Raw genomic sequence first — 22,464 nt, 5'->3', positions numbered from 1 at the left:
TGATGTCATTCGTGAATGTTCGCGAATTTTCGCAGTTACACTTTTTGACAGTTTGACACATGATCTGTCAAATTACCGAATCTAACGTCATCCAAAAAGAATTTTGTGATTTTTTTTCAACACAATCCAGTGATTAAACTAAATATTTAGGAAAACCAAAGACAATTTAATTAGGATGTATTGTGGTGTTGATAATTAATTTATTGTATAACGGTGTTAAGGTTAAAGTGGTCCATAATGTCGGAACATCTCAGAGTTGGACAAAAAGTCAGACTAACCGGCAAAGATGTGCAGGGAGTTGTCGCTTTTGTAGGTCCCACGAATTTCGCATCCGATACTTGGATAGGTTTAAAATTGGACGAACCCAGAGGTAAAAACAACGGTACAGTTCAGGGTGTCGAATATTTTAAGGTGAGTTCAAAGCAACCCGTTTTCACTGATCGTGACAATCAAAATAGTGCGAAGAGAAGCACGGCTTGTTCGTCAAACCCACCCAAGTCATCCCCCTCGACGACCATGGGAAACCCATCAAGGAGTTTGCGGAGCCACGTACAAGACATAGCAGGTTTGTGCAACTACCACGAGTCTGTTTGATTACTACAGCCTTTTGATGTTTATAGCGTTGGTACAAAACCCAAACCCACTACGTAAGTTGCAACTGTACCACTTAACCAATTAACCCCCATAACATTAATTTTTTTTTGTGCTGCATGGATAGAGTGCGTCGAAAGTCGTCGCCTCAAAAAAGACCCCCTTCTTTATCTGCCTCAAGGTATTACTTAGAGCGCCTTGTGCATTGACCCTATGTTGCAACTAACCCCCTCTGTATTTTGTTTAACATGCTGTAGTTTCTATGTGTTGTTTTGTTTTGTTCTGTTAGTTCACGGTTATCTTTGGCCAGTAGTCGTCAATCTTTGGCTGACAGTAGACAGTCGCTGTCGGGTAGTCGCCAATCGCTTGCAGGCAGCCGTCAGTCGTTGGGAGGCAGTCGCAGCCATCTGGCTTCACCTGTTGTCGAAAAACCGGATACCGCAGAACATGCGAGTCAAATACCTAAACGCGCTTCGTTTATTGAGGTAATTTCTGGGTGTATTGGTAATTCCGTAAAATAGGAATACATAGGTATAGCGTGGGTCTATTGATTTGGGATCATTCAGGAACATGCAAATCCTTGAAAACTTTTGAGTGTAAATATTTTATTATGTAAGTCAAAACTATGTCTAGTAAATATAAAATATGAGACTTCCACCAATTCACTTTTCATTTTTTTTTTTTCGATATTTTCAAAAATATTAATTTTTATTTAATTTTGGTTTTACTTATTAGTCACATTTTTGTGCAATGATTTTTTATTTTTTTATTTTTTTTTTAATTTAAAACATTTTGGGAGTAACTGGGTGTCTCCACGCAAATAAAATTTCAAAGCATTTCATTCATATAGATTCAACCAAAATGTATTGTAGTACACAAGGAATTTTCACTGTGACGTGTACTGTAGAGAAAATTTAGAACTTAAAGACGCAACTTAAATAGCAAAATTATATGCAACAAAAAAATAGTGTGTAAATTTAACAAAATATATGAATGAATTCTGAAAGTATTGGAAGAATGTTTAAATTGTCGAATGGCAATCCTGTGTTTCGACAGAACTTTTCTCGCCCCTGGAGTACACCCAAACAAATACCCCCTCTTTGAAAATTTATATTAAAAAAAATGAGATTTTTGTTTTCTGATAACCTCTATAAAGTAAAAATCAATGATGTAAATAACACTCCCGCAGCTTTTTTTTTTGTTTCTTCAGTTTTTCGATTTGCAATTTTTCGAGTTTTCAAGTTTAAATTTTTCAGTTTTCCAATTTTTTAATTTTTAATTTTTTACATTTTGCAATTTTTCGGCTTGAGGTTCCCGAGTTTCCAATTTTCAATTTTTCAATTTGCAATTTTTCGTTTCGGTTTTTTATTTTCTTTATTTTTTCAATTTTAAATTTTTCAGTTTTTCGATTTTTCAAGTTTTCATGTCTTTCGTTTTTCGATTTTTTAATTTTTTTGTTTTTTCACTGTTTTTATTTTATAATTTTTTTCAATGTCGAATTTTTCAATTTTTGGATTTTTCAACTTTTTAACTTTTTAATTTTTCGTTTTCTCAATTTTAGATTTTTCAGTTTCATGATTTTTCAAATTTGTAAGTTTCTTCAATTTTTGATTTGCGATTTTTCTAATTTTCATTTTAAATATGCAGCAATAATAATAATTTTTTTAATTTTTCACTTTTTTAATTTTACGAGTTTAGAATTTTTCCATTTTTCTATTGTTCGATTTTAAAACTATTTCATGTATTCGATTTTTCAATTTTTCGTTTTCTAAATTTTTAATTTCTGGATATTTAAGTTTTCAATTTTTCGATCTTGCCATGTTAATTTTTCGACTTTACAATTTTGATGATTCTATAATTTTTCAATTTAAGATTTTTTGGGTTTTCCAATTTTTCGATTTGATTCGTTTTTTCTTCTTTCCAGTTTTTCGTTTTATAAGTTTCTCGATTTTTACTTTCTCGCTGCCTCAATTTTTCATTTCTTCAGTTCTTCCACATGCAATTTTTCAATTTTTCAACTTTTCGAGCAAAAAAAAAACAGAAAAATTGCAAAATTGTCAAACTGAAGAATCAAAAATTAAAAAATCAAAAAGCATAAAATGAAACCTTGAAAAATCGAAAGATTAAACATTGAGGAACCTAAAAATGAAAAAAGTGCAAAATCGGAACAACGAAATATATATTGTAAAATCGAAACATTGAAAATTAAAGAAATCAGAAAATCGGATAATTGGAAATCCAAAAAATGAAAAATTGGAAATAGAGAAATTGAAAAATCAAAGTTTGAAAGTTTCAAACATTGAATAAACGAAACAATGACGAAACTGTTGTATTCTATTCATTATAAAATAGAAAAAAAAAGGTGAAAAATAAAGGAAATGAAAAATCATTTCATGAGTTTCAATTTTTCGATTTGCAATTTTTCCTATCGGTTTTTTATTTTCTTTATTTTTTCAATTTTTTTTTGTTTCTTGAAATTTACGATGCAGCTACATAAATATTCGTTTTTTTTTTTAATTTTTCATTTTTTCCAATCTTCAACTTTTGGATGTTTCACTTTTTAGGATTTTGCACTTTTTGGATTTGCAGTTTCACGAGTTTTCAATTTTTAATTTTTCAGTTTTTCGATTTTTCAGTTTTTCATGTCCTCCGTTTTTCGAATTTTTAATTTCTTTATTTTTTTGAATTCTTCGGTTTCTCACTGTTTTCATTTTATAATTTTTCTTTTTTCAATATCAAATTTTTCGATTTTTCAATTTGCAGTTGTTCGGTTTTCAGTTTTTAGTTTCTTCAATTTTTGATTCACGATTTTTCTAATTTTCTGTTTAAATGTTCAGTAATGAGAATAATTTTTTAAATTTTTCACTTTTTTAATTTTACGAGTTTAAAATGTTTTCATTTTTCGATTATTCAATTTCTCGATATTTAATTTTTCAATTTTTACATCTTTCGACGTTACAGTTTTTCGACTTTACAGTTTTGACGATTCTATAATTTTTCAATTTAACAATTTTTGGGTTTTCCAATTTTTTGATTTGATTCGTTTTTTCTTTTCGATTTTTAAGTTTCTCTCTTTTTAGTTTCTCACTGTTTCAATTTTTTGTTTCTTCAGTTCTTCCATATGCAATTTTGCGTTTTTTCAGTTTTCCAATTTTTTCAGAATTTTAGTTTTTCGATTTTTAATTTTTCGATTTTACAACTTTTCGAGCAAAAAAAGTAGAAACATTGCAAAATCGTCAAATTAGAGAATCAAAAATGAAAAAATCAAAAAGTATAAAATGAAAACCTTGAAAATCCAAAAATTTGAAATCAAAAACTTGAAGAATTGAAGAAACGAAAATTGAAAAATCGAAAGATTAAAAATTAAGAAACTTAAAAATGGAAAAATGAATAAAAATTAAGAACTTGAAAAATTGAGGCAACGAAAAAATGAAAAATTGAAAAATTAAAAATTGAGAAACTGGAAAATCGAAAAATTGAAAAATTTGGAAGTCCAAAAAACTGAAAAATTGGAAAAATTAAACTTGAGAAAACGAAAAATTATGATACCGAAACATTGAAAAATCTCATATCTGGCTCCCTATATTGTGAATCACTTAAATCAATTTCTAGATATGTCCAATCAAGTCATTAAAAACCGACTAATTTTTGATATTTTATGAGGTACCGACTTAGGTATTTCTTTTAATAAATTCTAAGTTTGTGTTCCTTTTTTATTGTATTATTTTAAGTTTTTATGTATGACTTCATTTGTTTTATTCTTAGGTTAGTTCAGTTATTTATCAGTATGCACTGTTAGCTAACCTTTTGTACTGTTGTGCAATAATCTTATCTAAAGAAAATGAAAAAACTAAAATTGTGATATCAAAAGAGTGGACGAAGATAAATAAAGCCTAAAAGTCGGAGTGATTTACTTAGCAAAGTTTTGAGATGACGTAAAACTTTGGTGGGGACGATCAGACTAATGTTAGTTAACATCTGGCCATGTACACGAAATTTTTAAAATATATCTAAATTGTTACCACCGTTTCCGTTATTATTGTATTAATGAGAAGTAGGAAAAAAGGTATTAATTTCATTTTCGTTTTATCTCAAACTATAAATAATTTATTTTAAATGAAACAAAGGACCCCCTCTTTACCCAATGTATCACTACTATTTTATGGAATGACTGTGACACTATAAAACTTAAAAAAACTTTAATTATAGACCGGATTTGTCGAAACTCTGAAACCCCAGTTCACTCCAGGCCAAGTCATTACAACAACACCCACACCCATCACCTCCGTCGAGGAAAAAATCAACATGATACAATTACAACAAGAAATGGAGAATCGCAACCAACAAATCCGCGACTTGAATGAAAAATTAGACACTTTAAAAATCAAGCGACAAGAAGACAAAGAAAAATTGAAGGAATTTGATAAATTAAAAATCCAACTAGAACAACTAATCGAATTCAAATCAAAGATAATGGAAGTGCAAGCCAGCTTACAAAGAGAATTGCAAAGAGCAAAACAAGAGGCCAAAGATGCAGTCGAAGCCAAAGAAACGCACGCCGACGAAGTCGCCGACTTGGCCGAAGCAGTGGAGATGGCGACCCTTGACAAAGAAATGGCAGAAGAAAAAGCAGAAACACTACAGTTGGAGTTAGAAGTGTGCAGAGAAAAACTGGAGGAAGTGACTCTCGATTTGAGGATTCTCAAAACTGAAATGCAGGAGAGATGTAAGTATTGGTAGTGTGATGTGGTTTGTAGTAATTTTGAATAGCTGGAGGGACTTCTGGCGGCGGCGAGGAAATGTCAACGTTCGAGGTGAAACAGCTGCAGCAGCAGAATGCTAGATTGAGGGAAACCTTGGTCAGGTTGAGGGATTTATCCGCGCACGATAAGCACGAATATCAGAAATTGTTGAAGGATATAGATCAGAAGAAATCGGAAATTGTTGAACTGGGGAAAACGAAGGAGAAGTTGAGTGCTAGGGTTGAAGAGATGGAGCAGCAAGTTGCGGATCTGCAAGAGCAAGTATGATAATTTTAGGTTGTAATTTTGTTACTAACTTGGATTTGTTGGTGGTTACCGGTTATAGCAGGTAAATTTTGATAACGTAGACTTGCTTTGACGCCACCGCTTATTCACACGAAATTGCAACCGTAAAAGTTGCTGTTTTGATACAAAATAAGCACTGTTGTCACTATTTATAAGGGGCTTTTTACTTAAAGGTGAGGATGAACAGAGTTTTGGAAGTTTTATTGTGTGTACCTTAGTGTGTCATTTTTTATGACATTTTCAATTTTTTTTTCGCATCTAACTACGTACATATATGACTACAGAAAAAGTCTGTACAAGAAGATCTAAAAAATATAGTCTGTCATTAAAAAAAATTGGTTGAATGTTATTTCGACAGAACTATCATCGTCCCTTTTTCGAAAAATTATAGGACTTGATTTTGTGAATTTTATTTTTGTATGATAACCCTTATCAGTGAGAATATAGATATGTATGTAGTGTTAAAGTAAAGGTAAAGAAGCATGCTACGCGTTTATTTCAGGTGAGTTTTTCCGTTACAAAATTTTGTGATGACGTCATCATTTTTTCAAATACCAATTTGGATAGATATTCCGAAATTTTCGGGAAAGTGGAATGTGTCATTTTTGATTTAATTGATAAAATAAATTCCCTCATTCATTAATTTTTTTTTGCGTATTTCAGAGAGGATTTGTTAGTCAAAATTTTGAAATGACGTTATCAATTTGTTGAAAGGGGATAAATGAATAAATTTTGATTACCGATTTACTATGTTTACGACAACCTTAAAAGGTTTTCAAGGTTCCAGACCATCCGATTTTGCAGTTTCAAAGTTAAATTACAAAATATTATACAATTTTGATTTTTTCTTCCAAAAATCTGTATGTCTAGGGTCAAAAATTCAACACAGATTCGTAGACCACAAGTGAACGAGTATCGTATTTTATAAAATCAAAAAATATATATTATCCTAAGTTTTAGAGATGACGTCATCCCTTTGGTGGTGGGGATGATTCGCTAAATTTTGGTTAACGGCTTACCATCTACAATATACTCCTAATCAAGACTTGTGGATTTGAGATTTTAAATATAACTTTCTTTATATAACGCAAGGGCAATTTTCTTAAAAACAGTTTGTTATGATACTTTTCTTCTAATTTTAGTGAAATTTTTTCATAACGTATTTTTAAAAATCAATATCTCAACTATTAAAGGAAATTTCAGAACATGGTGTTCAACACTGTTTTGAGCTTACAAATCTCCAAAAATCGTACCAGATATATCGTCGATTTTTTTTGTTAGAAACGATACACAGTAAAAAAAGCTTGTGTCGTAGAAGTTGTTAACTTTTATTTTTACTATATCTCAGTCCCTACAACTAAAGTCAAAAATAGACCTAATACGATTTCTAAAGTTTTGCAAGGTGAAAACAGTGGTGGCAACCCCGTTCCAAAATTTCCATAAATAACTGAAATATTGAATTTTCAAAATACGTGATGCAAAAATTTCAACAAAATTTTAAAAATATATGATAAAAAAATTGTTTAAAAGAAACTACCCTCGCAGGAGATATTACATTCTGAAAATATATTAACAACACCATAAGAGCCAAAGCCAAACGTAGCGACTCCTCTTAACATGAAATAATTGACAGAAACCAAAATAATAAAAAAAAAAATCGTTGCTTTCCATATATTTATAAAATTGAGAAAAACACTCGGAAAAATCAATATTGGTTACTTTTGAAACGTTTATTTGCTTTTGCAAAATAAAATTTTCTGCGCTTGGTTTTCAAAACACGTTTTTCCGTATGTAATGAAACATGTATTTTCAGACTCATTATAATATTATTTCATTTACTATACTTTTCTGAACAATCCAATCCAACATTTTACCAAATTTTACGTCAAGTTGCACTAGCGGAGATTACTCAAAAAAATAATTCAAGAAAAAAAAGTTAAATGCTACTTCTGCAATATAAGTAATTTCATTGCTTTTTTTTTAAAGCAGAGAATTTACGTATGCACGCAGGCTATTATTTTCCATTTACAAATTTACTTTTGACTAATAAATAAACAATTTTTCGACGTGTCCTCTTTTAGTTGACTCACCTTGTACATACAAAATTTAACAGCAGTCCGCCCAGTAGTTTCGGAGATTACCTTTCCAATAAAAATCGACACTGGCTAATTTTTTTTTGTAATCTGAAGGTCATGAAACGTTGAAAAAACATGAAAGTGGCAAGTCGCCCAATGGACTCGATTGCCTTACGCTCAAAATAATTAAATGTTGGAGACAAAAACCAATGAATGTTAAATACTAATTGTTCATATCATATTCTAGTATATTTAAGACCATTTAATTTGGTGTACACGCAATACTGTACTCGAAAAAATAAGACAGTTACGTTTTTTCGTACACACGTTATAATTAATTTATCTTAAACAACGTCCAAAAGGTTATTATAGTTCTAAATAAACTGATGTTTGTACAATAAACCCCGTAAAAATCCAAACAAAGGATCCTTTTTTTTGCTATTCTCCAACTATTTCACCTCTAGTATCGTTTGCCTTCTGCTATAGGGGTATTCTAAAAAGTAGATCTTCTATACTGATTTGAATAAAGTACGAGAAACGCCCATAAACCACGGAAAGACGATACTAAGCAATGTGATGTTACACCACGGAAAATAAATTCATTTCTGGCTATAATTTTAACGTTTTCTTCACATTTTCGAGCTCAAAAGTTGGAGAAAAAAAAATTATTAAAAGTTTCTGATATTTTTGAATGAATTCCTTGAAACTGCATTGAAAAATTGAACAACCAGACAATCCTAAAATGGAAAAAATAGAAAATTGGAAAATCGAATACTAGTAAGATTACGAAATTGAAAAATCAAAAACTTGGAAAATAGGATACCATTATAATTGAAAAATTGTAAATAATAAAACTGAAAAATCAAAAATTTGAAAAATTCAAACTGAAATCTTGAACAATCAAAATCAAAAAAATTGAAACTTTATAGAATTACAAAAAAAGTTGTAAATTTGAAAATTTAATAAACCATAAAAATGAAAAATTGGAAAATTATTAAATTAAAAAATCGACAATTGAAAAATGCAAGATCAAAAAATTGAAAAATTAAAGCATTCAAAACAGAAAAATTGAAAAATCGAGAAATTGGAAAAATATACAATTGAAATAACAAAAAAATTGCAAAAATACGAAACCGAAAATTCGTGTAATTTTAAAATTGAAAAATTGGAAAATCGAATACTAGTACGATTATGAACTTGAAAAATCAAAAACTTGGAAAATCGGATACCATTATAAACGAAAAATCGTAAAATAATAAAACTGAAAAATCAAAAGCTTGAAAAATAAAAACTGAAATCGTAAACAATTAAAATTAAAAACATTGAAACTTTATAAAATTGCAAAACTGAAAAACTGGAAAATTGGTAACTCGAAAATTTAATAAACAAAAAACGGATTAATTAAAAACTGGACAATTGAGAAATTTAAATGTTTAAACTATCTGGAGTTGTCTTCTTTTTAAGAAAAGAATCGATTTTGTAATAGATAAAAAAAATTCATTTGTAGCTACAATTTAAACGATTTTATTGCCATTTTCAAGCCCGCAGGTACGAGAATCGTTAGAGAAAATGTTAAAAGTTATATTTTCCACGTTTTTGAATTAATTCCTTGAAGCTACAAAGACCAGAACGTCGGAAACTATCCCCAATATTTTCATTTTCTAGAAAATAATCGATTTTGTAGGCCACAAATGCATCTAGGCGTTCAGAATGTTCAAAACAGATTAGAACATAACTGTGTATTGATAAATTTCACCTAACAAGTCATTTCTAGCTCAAATTTGAACGTTTTGTTGGCATTTCCGAGTCCATGGGTTGGAGAAATCATTACAATGAGAAAAATTTTAAGTTAACTCTCTGACGTATCGAAAACAGAATGACGATACAGTTTCCTCCCCTGAATTTCTAAATGAACCCATCCGGACACTTTTACGTCTACTGTGACATCTTATTAGGTACTGTAGTCTCAAAGCATTTCTTCTCTACTGTATAACAATTCAAACTCAGGAAAGATCACTGCAAATCTTATTTCTTAACCAAAAAAATGTATGACAGTTTTTTTTTTATGTGTACAACTCCCTATGAAAGGTTTTGAACCAATAAGGTGTTCCCGATCTTCCGGGGATGATCAGACTTCTTAAAAAGTATAAATCAACTTTTCCACATCTCCCGCATTAGTTCCGAGTGGCGACTTATAACCTTGTGCTGGAATAGAGCAAAGCAAGTATATATATTGGAAAAAAAAATCTTTTTGGATCTTTCAACGATATTGTTCGTCTGTATGAATTTCACATGTCTTGTTTAAAGTGTCTGGTATCTCTTAGTTCAAGCAGGAAAAAAGTAATGTTTCGGACGAAGTATAGGATTTTGATCCGACTCCAAAGAGTTTTCAGAGTAAGTTTTGGCGATGTGTGCAGTAGTTTTCATGAAGTCGACTCCATAGAAATGTCGTTTTTGTTAGTTTGATAGAAGTTTCTATTTTTATATTTGAACAAATGAACAATTGTTTTCCGGGGTCGTCTCATAACTTGTCACTTCACTGTCATCAGTCGTCGGTTGTGCAGTTCTAGGATATCATACAAACGCTAGTTGCATTATTGTCTGGTGAAGTTACACTAAAAACGCATACAGTAATGTTTACAAAATTTATAACGTACTTTCGAACGACCTAAATCAAATTACAATTTTATTAATTCTGCTGAACATTCAAATTGTAAACAACACTACTTACTTATCCTCACCTCAATATCGCCGTCTACTAACACGTAAAAAGCCCCTCTTCCACCTTTCATACACCACTATTCACACTCTCCAAAATCAGGTGGACGCTGCTATGGGCGCAGAGGAAATGGTAGTCATCCTCGGCGAGCAAAAGCTCACCCTCGAAGAAAAAGTCGCCCAATTACGCGAAGAAGTGTCCGATTTGGAAGCCCTGCAAGACATGAACGACCAACTTGTCGAAAGCAACGCCGAACTCGAAGCGGAACTCCGCGAGGACCTAGATATGGCTCGAGCCGCAGTGAAACAAGCGATGCGTGATCGAGACGCCGCACTTGAAACTATAGCCGACCGTGAAGCCACCCTTGGTAAATTCCGGGAGCTGGTTCAGAAGCTGCAAGAACAGTCGCTACAGTTACAAAGTAAGCTCGAAACCGAGACGAACAAGCCGGTTTCGGCCTTACCTGAAATCGTTGATTTTACTAAGATGTTTAACGAGACCAAGGCGCACACTAAGGCTATAGATTTGGAGTTGCGACGGGTGGATATTCAACAGTTGCAGGGTCATATTCGATATTTGACGGCTTATATGCCGGATTCGTTTATGAATAGGGGAGGCGATCATGATGCGGTGTTGGTTTTGTTGTTAATACCGAGGATGATTCATAAGAGTGAGATACTGTTAGGGCAGATTAAGGAGAAGTTTGCTCCTATTGAGAAGATTGATAGGGCGGCTATTTTGAAGGGGCATAAAGTTGAACAGTTCTCTTTCAGGTGCAGGGCGTCGTTCTACATTTATGCTTTACAGGTAAGATTTATTAAAAATATTCATTATGTTGTGTAAAATGCTCTATCCGATTCGAGAACAGTTCTTTAGTTGTAGTGTTACGTTGTTTCAAGAGTTTTAGAAATTGACATTCTGATATAAATTCGGTGTACTCACGTAAAGCTCGCATGAACAGTCTGCGTTAAAACCCCATTGAGTCAGTGTCCAACTTACATTAATAAAATAAAGCATGAAAAGCGCCATCAATATCAATACATGTAAAAAGACAAGTCCAGTTCAAACTCTTGGACCTAGAAAGTTAAAATTTTACACACAGGTTCCCTTTATGGTGAAGAAGGAATAAGGCTGGATTTTTCTAAATTCCCACGGAATAATAGGGAATAATCGATATTATATACCCGGTGTCTGCAAAATGACGGATTAACTCTTCAGTAAGTTATGTACGGGGGTTTCGGGAGTCCCCAAAAAATAATATATATATTTTTTTTATTATGTAGATTAGGAAAAAATAAAATTGGCAACATTGCACGCACTTTTTATTATTAATAATAAAACAAGCTGTTATTTTTCATTAATAAATAAACCAAAAAAACATTTAATAAGACATTTATAAATTATAAACAAAAACAAAACCAATAAAAGAGAAATCCATTAAAGAATAACCAACTAAGTAAACACTAGAGAAGATGTTCAAAATTCCTGCCTTGTGCATATAAGTAAGCTCGTAATGTTTCCAAATTTTGATCATTTTTTGTAAAAGTTAGACATCACTACTTACTAAGATAAAACTGATTTTGGCAATGACATACCCTCTAAAAAAATAGAAGGCGGGTGGGCGGGGCTAGTACTTGTTAAGATAAAACTGATTTTGGCGAATGACATATCTTCTAAGAGAAGAGAGGATGGGTGGGCGGGGTTAATAGCTGCTAAAATAAGACCGATTTTGGCTAATGAGATACCCTCTAAGAAAAGAGAGGGTGGGTGGGCGGGGCTAGTAGTCACTAAGATAAGAGTGATTTTGACAAATGAGATACCCTCTAAGAAAAGAGAAAGTGGATGGGCGGGGCTAGTACCTGTTAAAAAAAGGCCGATTTTGACAAATGACATACCCTCTAAGAAAAGAGAGGGTGGCTGGGTGGAGCTAGTACCTGCTAAGATAAGACTGATTTTAGCAAATGACGTATCCTCTAAGAAATGTAATTAAATTATTATTATAAGAAAATACACTAGAGGCTCCAAAGCACTTTCAAATTCTTTTCAAACAGGAATACCTAGAACCTCAAGATTGTTTAAATTTTTCAAAAAAGAAAAAAACGGGGTCCCAAAATGAACTCAGAAACAGGTCAGGTTAGAATTTTCCAAAAATAGTACACCAAAGTCCCCTAAAGTCGTTTTAAATAATTTACCAAAAATCTCCATGGTATCCAAGAGTCTCCGGAATTGAAAAAAAAAACACTGCGGCACTCAAATTCATCAAAAACAAAACACCAGATTCCTTTAAATGTATCCGAAAATAAAACACCAGTAAGGGACCTAAAATTAATTGCGAACATTTTAAACGTAGGGTTTTGAAAACTTTGACAATTTTTGATACGTCAAAAATTTTTATCTGCTTACTCGATTTTTGCTGATTTCTACCTTCATTTTACAGGCAAACATTGTTGCCAAATGGAATTTTATCAAATTATTACAAAAACAATACACCCACATCTTCTAGGTTTTATTACTAGTTATTGTAATAACGAATGTGTTGTTTAGTTGTTAAACGTAGCAAAAGAACCAATTTTAAAATCCACGAGAAGGAATTTTTTTTACTGTTTTCCGAGACCCACCAGTGATTGTTAAGAGCGTAACGAAGAGTTAATTCGGGATTTTACAGACATCCGGTATACAGGTTGCTAAAAAGTATGGATATTTCAAGAACCGTTTATCAGAACTCATTGGTGCATCAAATAATACAATTCGAAAAAATATTAAATTTAGTTGGCCTTGGAAATAAATGAAAATATTGGTCAGCAATCTGTCACTTGCAGTATTAGCAAAAAATTAAACTTGTGTGCAATAATTAATTTAACAATGGTACGTTTAAATGAAAGAACTGACAAGTTCTTAGTTCTTATGATGGTTAGATATGGCGACAGAAGACGAAGTATTGACGCTTTTCAGTGAAAATTCGGTTTAACCGGAAATCGAGCCCCATATTTTCTGTCTAAAAGTTTTTTTTTTTATTAAATCGTGTTTTGTTTCAGTTAAATGCGTTATTTTTAAAATTATTAACTTTTATGTAATTTCTCCATCAAGGCATAGGTAGTGAAGAAGTAATTATAGATAAAGACAAGATTTCCTACACCAAATAAACTTAATATTTTCCAAATTGTATTGTTTTAAGGCAGAAAAAAATGCAAATGTTGAGGGAAATTTCAGTAACATTTCAGAGGATAGAGTTTAAATAGTTTTAGTTATATCCATACTTTTTAGCAACCCTGTATAAAAGAGTAAACTGTCTGACTGATCTATCAACATAATTACAGCTCTAATTCAGGTTTAGAAACTTGAAATTTTACATGTAGATTTTCTGCATAACGTAGGCGGGCAATGAGAAAGAATTTTTGGAAATTCCTCCTCTAAGAGGGCAAAATAGGGCATGGAATTCTTAATGTCCGTTCCGTCAAAGCAAAAGCTTGAAATTTAATATTTAGGCTTCTGGTTAGAAATTAAACACTTACATTTCAGCATTTTTGGAAATTCCACCCTTGAAGGGGTCAAATAGAGGATGAAAATTTGTGAGTCCCGTAATTTTCGAAACAAAGGAACATGAATTTAACATCTATGCTTATGATTAGAAATTAATATTTAGTTGTTCCTGCGTTTTCGTCAATTTCACTCCTCAAAAGGAAATAAAACAGGGCATGAAAGATTGTATGGAAGTCGCATTTACTTAAAAAAATACTTAGTAGTCCTCTAATAAGTTAGTCAGTCAGTTAGTTTACTCTTTTAGTTACAGAGATATGGTAAAGTAATGCACAAAATTCATAAAAAGCGCAGCATTTGCTTCTGAAAAAAATGCAAAAACATGTCAAGTTTTTTATTTTACTCCATCTTTTGACATACGTAAAAAAAATGTACGTCAAATTTATAAAAGCTACGACGGCATCAGTGATTTTTTTTAACAGGAAGGTCTAATTTTAATTGCATTCCTATTTGATAAAGCTTATTTTTCTACATATGAAAATGTAGCTTCATGTAGGGGTTGCATAACAAAAAAAATTGAGAAACCCTAGAGTGGCCATTCTATTGGTCCACACCTTCCAATCCACCTTCTATCAAATTGGTTATCCAAAAAAACCTTTACATTTACGCTATAATGTGGCGGTGCCCCATCCTGTTGGAACCAAATCCTGCGATCTAAATTTTGTGGATTATCTGGATCAGAAACAATTAGATCCGGAAGCACTGCGGTTCTAAGATGATCTAAATATTGATCTGCTATCAGATTTCCGTGAAAAAAGTAGGGGCCAATGAATCTTCCGTTTATTATTCCCACCCAAACATTAATGTTTTGGGGACGTTGGGTGTGTGCCACTGAACCCAATGAGGTTGTTCTCGACCCCAGTAACGACAATTGTGTATATAACTTTACATATTTTAATTCAACTCTTCATGCGATTTTCTTGAAACTCGTTTTCTAACAAACGATTCCGGTGACTCGTAACAACGACTGATTTGTTCTGCCTGAGTTCACTGCCACTGCTTTGAGTCCCAAATTTTACTAAACGCTGCCTTTTTCTGATTAGCAACAGTGAAAACTACTTCAGGAGATTTTTTCTTGCCATTATTTCCAAGTAATCAATAGTTCCAATCCATCTCCTGCTGTGTTATAAAATTCCCAACCTCGTACACCAACGCCGGTGTTTGTCTTTTTATCTTTTTGCTACTTCAATATGTATTCTACGTCCTGGACTTCATCTTCTTCTGTCACCCTCATCCAAAAAACATCGATATAAATATCTTGTGTTCTTTAGCTGTCCTCCCACATTTTAACTATTGCAACCTTAACATACAACTTCTTCGATTTTCATCTACCTTAGCTCCGTCAGACTGAATTTTCTCGGCCTGAAACCTTTCTAGAACACTTCCGTTTCTTGAGCCATTTATTACAAGAACGTCCTCGATTCTGTGGTGTCCAGGGCGTTCTCATATTCCTTTTACGTTGACAGGTAGTCCACTAACCTCAATAACACCCACTGCATTATTAAGTAAAGTAAATTGTATTAGCAAATTACAAATAATAATAATATATTTGCCCAACAGAACAATTTTTTTGTACTTTTATTGTAAGTCAATTAAATTAAAAGCGTCAGTTTTTGAAAATCCTTGAAAAATGCGACAAATGGCAATCTAAGAACTGTTTACGATTCGAAACCAGATTAACTAATTTGTAACGTTATGGTATATATTTTTAGTCGATTTTGCACCAATACCACTACGCTCTAAATGCGTGCAAAACCGAAGCACTTCTCAAAGTGGGTGCAACCTTCCCAGAGATGGCAGCACACGAGAAAATCATCGACGGTTTCGTCGAACTGGTCAAACGTGACCAACTAGACGAAAACGTGCCAACAGAAGCACTCGAAAAATGTGTTAGTTACTACAACACTCTATTTCCTGTGCTTCTAGGGCCCGAGAATCGTCTCAATCACACACAGCTGCTTGTTGACAACGTCAAAAGCTTACTCTGTGCATGTGATGGTTTTAATAACGACTCCATGGTCATTAGGAATCTTATCGAAGTCAGTACAATTATTTCATTTTCAACATTTACAGAATTTTGTTTTAGACTAGTAATGTTGGCGACATTGGATTGTTGGCCCAACACCTAATTACAACAAGTGAACATCTACAGCAACAACTGAAATTGATCAAACGTCGCATTCCACCAGATACCCGTGTAGCGAATATCGGTCTTAGTAAGGAAGTATTTGATAATTTATACCAGTGTTACCAACAATCGGGGCGCATATTTAGAACGTTGCAAGATATAGTCAAGAATGCTGTGCAGATCATGACTTCGAGTGGAGGTTTTTATTTTATTTAGTTGGTGTGTCGTCCAGGGATGTTATTTTTTTTTTATTTTTAGAGTTTGAAAAAGGGCTGCCACAAGATAAAATTAAAGAAATTGCTCTCAATGCTAGCGATAAAGTGTATGAACAGGATGATTTAGGTCCTGTTCAAAGTGTTAAAAATTCCTTGAGTTTTATTGTAACGCAAGTCACCCAAATCGCACAGTTCCTGCAAGATAATGAGTATGAAATAGCTACTGCTAGCAAAAAAGAGGAGAAGGTGAGTATTTTAAAAATAATTAGAATAGTAGGTTTTATAAGGATGGTGCGATCGAAAATAAAGTGAATTAGAGTTGGCGTTGCCTATCAATCTTTGGATGATACTGTACTTCAATTGTTAGTATTTCTTCTAATATTTTTAAAAAACATCTCTTTTTGCCCATAGGTACAAGATTTTTTTTTTTTTTCATTTTTGTACCTATACTTGAATCATCGAGTAGATGTAGTGATCACATGAAAGTCACATGACCAGTCTATGCTAAAACCCTATTGAATTGATGAAAGGGTAAATTCGTTGTTCATGGGTTGATCACTCGCTTGCACTTATTGCATTTGTCCAGCGATTCTAGCATGAAATGTGTGCGAAAACAACGTCAAAAATGCCGTTGATTAGTATATCTTAAACTAATTAATCCCCAAAATTGAAGCCCACAAACATCAACCGATACATATTTGAAAATTTCCGCACCAGGATTATTCTTTTAATCAATGTGATGACAATATTAGTAAAGATTAATGCAGGTATTGCCGATGAAACTGATGAGCTTATATAGTCCTTACTTTTTTTTATCTCTATAATCCTATAATCTAAATAAAAAATACCTGTTTTTTAACTGCGTAAAATCTATAGAATTGTTTTGAGACGTCAAACCAATGTTAACATAAAAGAACTTAAGAAAGTTTGCTTAAGAATATCGATATTTTAATTTAATAAAACACCTATTAATAGTTCAAAATACTATTATTTACAGAGTATTCCTCCAATCCAAGTAAGAGCAGACACCGTAAAAAAAGAACTCGAACAAACAAAAACCTTAACAAGCAAACTAGAGAACAAAGAATCCGATATAAAAGAATTACGTAAAGCTCTCAAAGAAAAACAAGAACAGCTATCCGAAATGACCATCCGCAAAGAACTCGCAGAGAAAAAACTCGGGAACGTCAATAAAGACTACGAATTAACAATCGAAAAACTGCAAAGAAAACTCGAAGAAGCCCACAACAACTTCAAAAAGAAAGAAAAAGAATTCGAGGAAACTCTCGATCACTTACAGACCGACATAGACTCCCTCGAAAACGAAAAAGGCGAAATGAAAGAAAAACTAAAACTGCTGTCAAAGAAAACACAGATGGAGTTATCAATGTCGAAGAGTACTTCCGGTTCGCAATTATCTTCACTACAATCCTCGATTGGGCCGAGTTTGCCTGCCGTCGTCAGAGACTCGCCGCTTCTTCTGCAAGAAATCGATAATCTTCGTAAACTCTTCCACCAGGAGAGAAACGAACGAATTAAACTGGAAACTGATAAGTTGAAGAAGGAGTTAGATAGCTTGTCTCCGCTACCTTCATTTAGAACAACGCCAGATGAAATTTTGGATAAGTTGTTCAAAGAGGGCGCTGCTTTGAAACAGGAGATTCTGATGAGTTTGGCCAAACCGAATTTCCCGCAAATTTATAAGGTTAAAGCGGGAAATGGTCCTGCGGCTTGGCAGAAACATTTCGCCGAAGAGAGAGATAAAATGCTGGATCTTGGACGAAGGGCCAAGGATTTCCAGAGTAAAGTGGCCAATGAGATTGTTCGGAGGAAATTGGGCGGGAAAGTAGAGGCGGACTTCACCGTTTTCCCGACCATAGAAATGGTGAAGGTGAGTTAATAATTTTTACTTACTATCTACGAAATTAGATTCGATTGGTAACTTTGGTGAGGATTTGAAATTTAACCTGACTATCTAAGAATCATTTTATAGATGTAGGTTCAAAAACTTTTAGGCTTGCTTTAATAAGGTATTGTTACCAATAGAGTCAAAGTCGAGTCCCTGCTGTTTCCGAGTACTGAAATAGACAAATAGTCGATAATTTCTGAGAAACGCGTTGTTCTGTTGTAGGCGTTGGGTGAAAGTAAGCCAGTGAATGTCGGCTTTGTGAAAATTCCGAAGGGCTGTTTGCCGGGAAATGAAAAACCTGGAATCGTGAATCTGGAATTGGATTTCCAAAACTTACAGAAAGTCTTACAATCGCTATCCTGTTAATTTATTTATGGTGCTTTAACTATACTTAACTAATTTATTGTTTTAATATTTTTTATGATTAAGGTAATAAAACTGAGTTAGAGTAAACTAGTTTGATTGTCTTAATGGCTTCAGATGTATTGATTGGGAGTTGATTATTTCAATAAGGAAAACGCAGTAGTAATAGCTAGACGTCATGTCACGAGTCGGAATTAACAATTGCATGAATTTTTTATAAGAATCAGGGCCAACAACTGACTAAAAATAGAGAATTGAATTTAGTTTGAAACGTATTTTTAGTTTTCATGATATTTCGGGTGGAGTTTAATTCGTGCAGTGCGAAATAGAACTCGAAACTTTAAGTGAACCCCAGAGGTAAGTAATAAAGTAAATGTTTTTGCGCGTTGAAGTTGGTGTCAACTCCGGCCAAACTACGCATATATTAAAAAATTAAACAGAGTTTGGGTTTGTTAAACTGAGTTCACTGCGCTTGACGGGTAAAAGTGGATTAAGGTGAAAAATTTATAACGATGTAGCGGAAATGCCGCCGAACTCTTGTACATCTTAGCATTAGCGAAGGTAAGTACTTCTTGAAAATTTATCGACAGGTCACTCGTTATTAACCAAAATTTGCCCACTCTTTCCCTTCTAAAAATTGATATTAAAATTTGAAATGTAGATGCATGACAATCATATTTATGTGTAAAACATACACTGATTTATTTATTCATCCAGTCCAGAAAATTGGTGACGTCATCAGCTTATAAAGTGCACTAGTTATATAATTTTTTTATTATAAACAATAGACATGTAAAAAATATATGAAATGTCGAGTGTAAAAAATGTAACTTAGTGAGTAATTTTTAAATTTAAAATCTAAATGAGAGTGTGTCAAATCATGTTTTCGATAATACATAATAGTAATATTTCATTATGTTCGTTGTTTCTGAGATTGTTCTGAAATTTGCCAAAAAAATGTAAAATAATTTTCGCTCGGGTAATAAACAGAAGGAAAAGAGAAAAATAGAGTTAAGTGGAGACTAATACACAGGTTCCGTTGAGAAGTCATAATTGCACACATGCAGCCATTATAGGGCGTAGGTAGAAGGAAGTTAAGTCTGCAAATTTTATGTGTAGGTACTAATCTTAATTATTGAAAGAATCTCCAGTATTACATCAGCATTAATTAAGGAACCTACCACACAACCGTCGATCATAGCAGTGGCGTCAAAACCGGGATAAGAAAATCATAAAATAGACTAAATAGAGAAAAGAGATTGTCTGGACACACGGAAGTTTGGTATTTTGATAAGTCAAACATCCCGCCAAAGATAGACATGTGCACAAAATTGTATTCCTTCACACTGGAGTGGGAAAAGTTATTAAAATAAGCTATATGGCTGCAAACACCTCGCCAGCTTTCAAAAATAAAATCAAATACTACATACAAATCGATACAAATAACTGAATGTCACAAATTTAAACACGCAAAGGAAAAAGAGAAATCGTCATTAAACTTGATGATAATTTACAAATCGGAGTGACTATTCGTACACACAGTATGTACGAATAGTACAAGAGCTATTGATACACACGGTGTGTACGAATAACTACAGCGCTAATCGTACATACAGTGTGTATGAATAGTACGCGCGCTGTTCATACTCACATGTAGGTACGTCCACATTACAAATGATACAAACATCTGTTCACACCATTTTACTCTCTTTACTGTGAATAATCTGTAGTTCGATTACGTTGAATATTTCATGATCATCAGATCATCAGATGGATAGAGATTTTGTATATAGGTATCACTCAGTAATTAGGCGTACTAACACAAGTTGAAAGGTTTTGGCGCCACAAATCTTCGATTTACCTTCAAACTCCAGTTCAAATTTAATGATTTTTACGACCGTTGTACGTCTTTTCTAAAACTATATGGTATACTTATGCTTTTACAAATCTGTGGCTATAAATCGCAAAATGGGTATAAGTGACAAAGAAGAAAAAGCTGTATTATGTCAAATACAAGCAAACCGTAACAGGCATTAGAAATAAATCCAAGAGACTAAGTGGTAGGTAGGGTGTTATTGAAAGGTACGTACAACAAAATTGACAGTTCTTCACGAAGTCTAAGAAGTCTAAAATAGTATATTATTAGCCAAGGTTGCAGAGCCAAGCATTCTAGACCGAGCGCAAATTAGAACCCGAGACGCGCAGTGTCGAGGGCTCTAAGTGCGAGGTCTAGAAGTGGCTTTGCAACCGTGGTTAATATACTATTTTTTTCACTAGTAGAAACCATAAGACAATAAACTGAAAAATAAACGTTCAATTTTTTGACGCAACATGATTTTGTTTTGATTTCTAATCAAACTTGATCTAAATCTTCAACACAAAGAAAACCGTTTATACTTGTCGCTGAGTTAATCATTTTATCTTCTACCGTCTACCAACTACCATGCGTATACTCAAGTAATGTTTGTAGCACACATTTGTTCATTTTTTAAGAAATAATCACATCAAACATTGCGTACATAACCTCAATTTTTCTTTTTGAACCCGTGGTAGCAAAAGTTGAATTTGCTACCACTAAATGAGTCGACATTTGCATGCGTCCAGGCTGCTAGTGAAAAAAACTTATTTTGTGTTGTCAAAATTATAAGGGGAAAATCAACCCTTATCCAACCTTTTTAGACGCTACTGAAGGATAAATAGGTAAAATTAATTTATTTTAGTAAATCCTAGCAACTGTAACAATAAAACTTTTGTCAAGACTAAATGTTGCTATAGAAACGAGAGATGATCTTTTTATCAGAGGCGTACAACGAATTTGGACATAAATTTTAATAATTTTTATCTCTAAAAGGAGAACACTTTTACCTGAAATTTTTGTAACTTTTAGCACCCATACTTCGAGACCAACTGCCGATTTTATTTTGTACGTACCTTTCAATAACACTCTGTATATTAACATAAGAAACAAAACACAACAAAACAGTGCTAACAGACTTAACTTTTATTTTTTGTACTTTTTTTTTTCAAAAAAACTTTAAAACAAAACAATGGAACTATTTTTAAGAAGATTATAAGAACGAAAAAAAGATAGTTTAATAATAATTAATAGAACATCTCCAAGTGTTCAGTATCATACTAAAGATTCTCGCTTTCACTGTAAACAGTACAAAACCAATCACCTTTCAGTTTTCGCTTGATATTGGCACATTTCTTTAGTACTGATTCCATTCGACATCTTGTTACAAATTCTGCAGTGCAAGTTCTTGATTTTTTTCGCAGTTATCAAAAAACGAAGTAGAGCAGAATAACCGGGTGCTGCAAAATCTTTTTGGACTAAAGATACATGCACTTCATTTTAAAAAAATTCTGATTTGATTAATTTTGGCTCAGTAGGTAAATGGGAAGTAGTATATTTAATAGTGGATTCGTAAGATAAACCAATCCATTCAAAGATCAACTTCTTTTTTTCATAATCTGATTTTAAGCTGTATTTTACTGGAACCTCAAAAGTTTGTTTTTTTCTTTTTACTTCCACAGCCGTTGACATGTGACCTTTAGGGCGCCCACAACGAATCATTTTTTAGGAAGTTTAGTTGCTTTTAATTCAAACAAAAATTCTTCATTTAGGTTGGTTTTGGATGATGAAACAATAGTTTTTTTTGCCGGAGTAGGCTCGTTCATTTTTTGTAAAGAGCAACTAGGTAAAATATGATATTTTTCACTTTGATTCTACGAGATGGTATTACTAGTAGATTTCTGTCTATAGACTTCACTGTTAGCAAATATTTTTGCAAACGTTAATTGAACAGCATTCCCTACAGCATCTTAGATGTGCCAATCACAGCCTTAATTTTGAGGGATTAGTTTTTCTATTCTTTC

At 32.8% G+C, this 22,464-nt stretch overlaps 2 protein-coding genes across 8 annotated transcripts in view; both read left to right on the top strand.

Annotated features, from left to right (window-relative positions):
• The first annotated feature begins 57 nt into the window (after positions 1-57).
• Positions 58-18,675, top strand: LOC135125904 (dynactin subunit 1). Of its 7 annotated transcripts, none has more exons than XM_064051663.1 (13): positions 58-411; positions 459-565; positions 621-647; positions 719-772; positions 905-1,076; positions 4,801-5,317; positions 5,362-5,615; positions 10,536-11,240; positions 15,683-16,009; positions 16,057-16,297; positions 16,357-16,559; positions 17,311-18,204; positions 18,445-18,675. In XM_064051663.1, exons 1-13 carry the CDS (start codon positions 238-240, stop codon positions 18,586-18,588), a joined length of 3,819 nt encoding a protein of 1,272 aa, XP_063907733.1. In that variant the 5' UTR covers positions 58-237; the 3' UTR covers positions 18,589-18,675. The 7 variants fall into 7 exon arrangements, with proteins under 7 accessions (XP_063907733.1, XP_063907732.1, XP_063907731.1 ...); XM_064051662.1 differs by having other exon boundaries at positions 902-1,076; XM_064051661.1 differs by having other exon boundaries at positions 881-1,076.
• Positions 18,676-18,745: 70 nt separating this feature from the next.
• LOC135125905 (rho-related BTB domain-containing protein 2) overlaps positions 18,746-22,464 on the top strand; it is a 75,535-nt gene continuing 71,816 nt past the window's right edge. Inside the window, exon 1 of the mRNA XM_064051670.1 lies at positions 18,746-18,942. The gene's annotated coding sequence lies outside the window, so the exon portion shown is untranslated. The remainder of the gene's footprint in view (positions 18,943-22,464) is intronic.

This window comes from Zophobas morio, unplaced genomic scaffold, assembly GCF_036711695.1.
Source record: "Zophobas morio isolate AGI-343-1 ecotype UQ-CSIRO unplaced genomic scaffold, CSIRO_AGI_Zmor_V1 ptg000009l, whole genome shotgun sequence".
NCBI lineage: Eukaryota > Metazoa > Arthropoda > Insecta > Coleoptera > Tenebrionidae > Zophobas > Zophobas morio.
The sequence above is the reverse complement of the archived record's forward strand: the minus strand, read 5'-3'. Positions and strand labels throughout refer to the sequence as shown.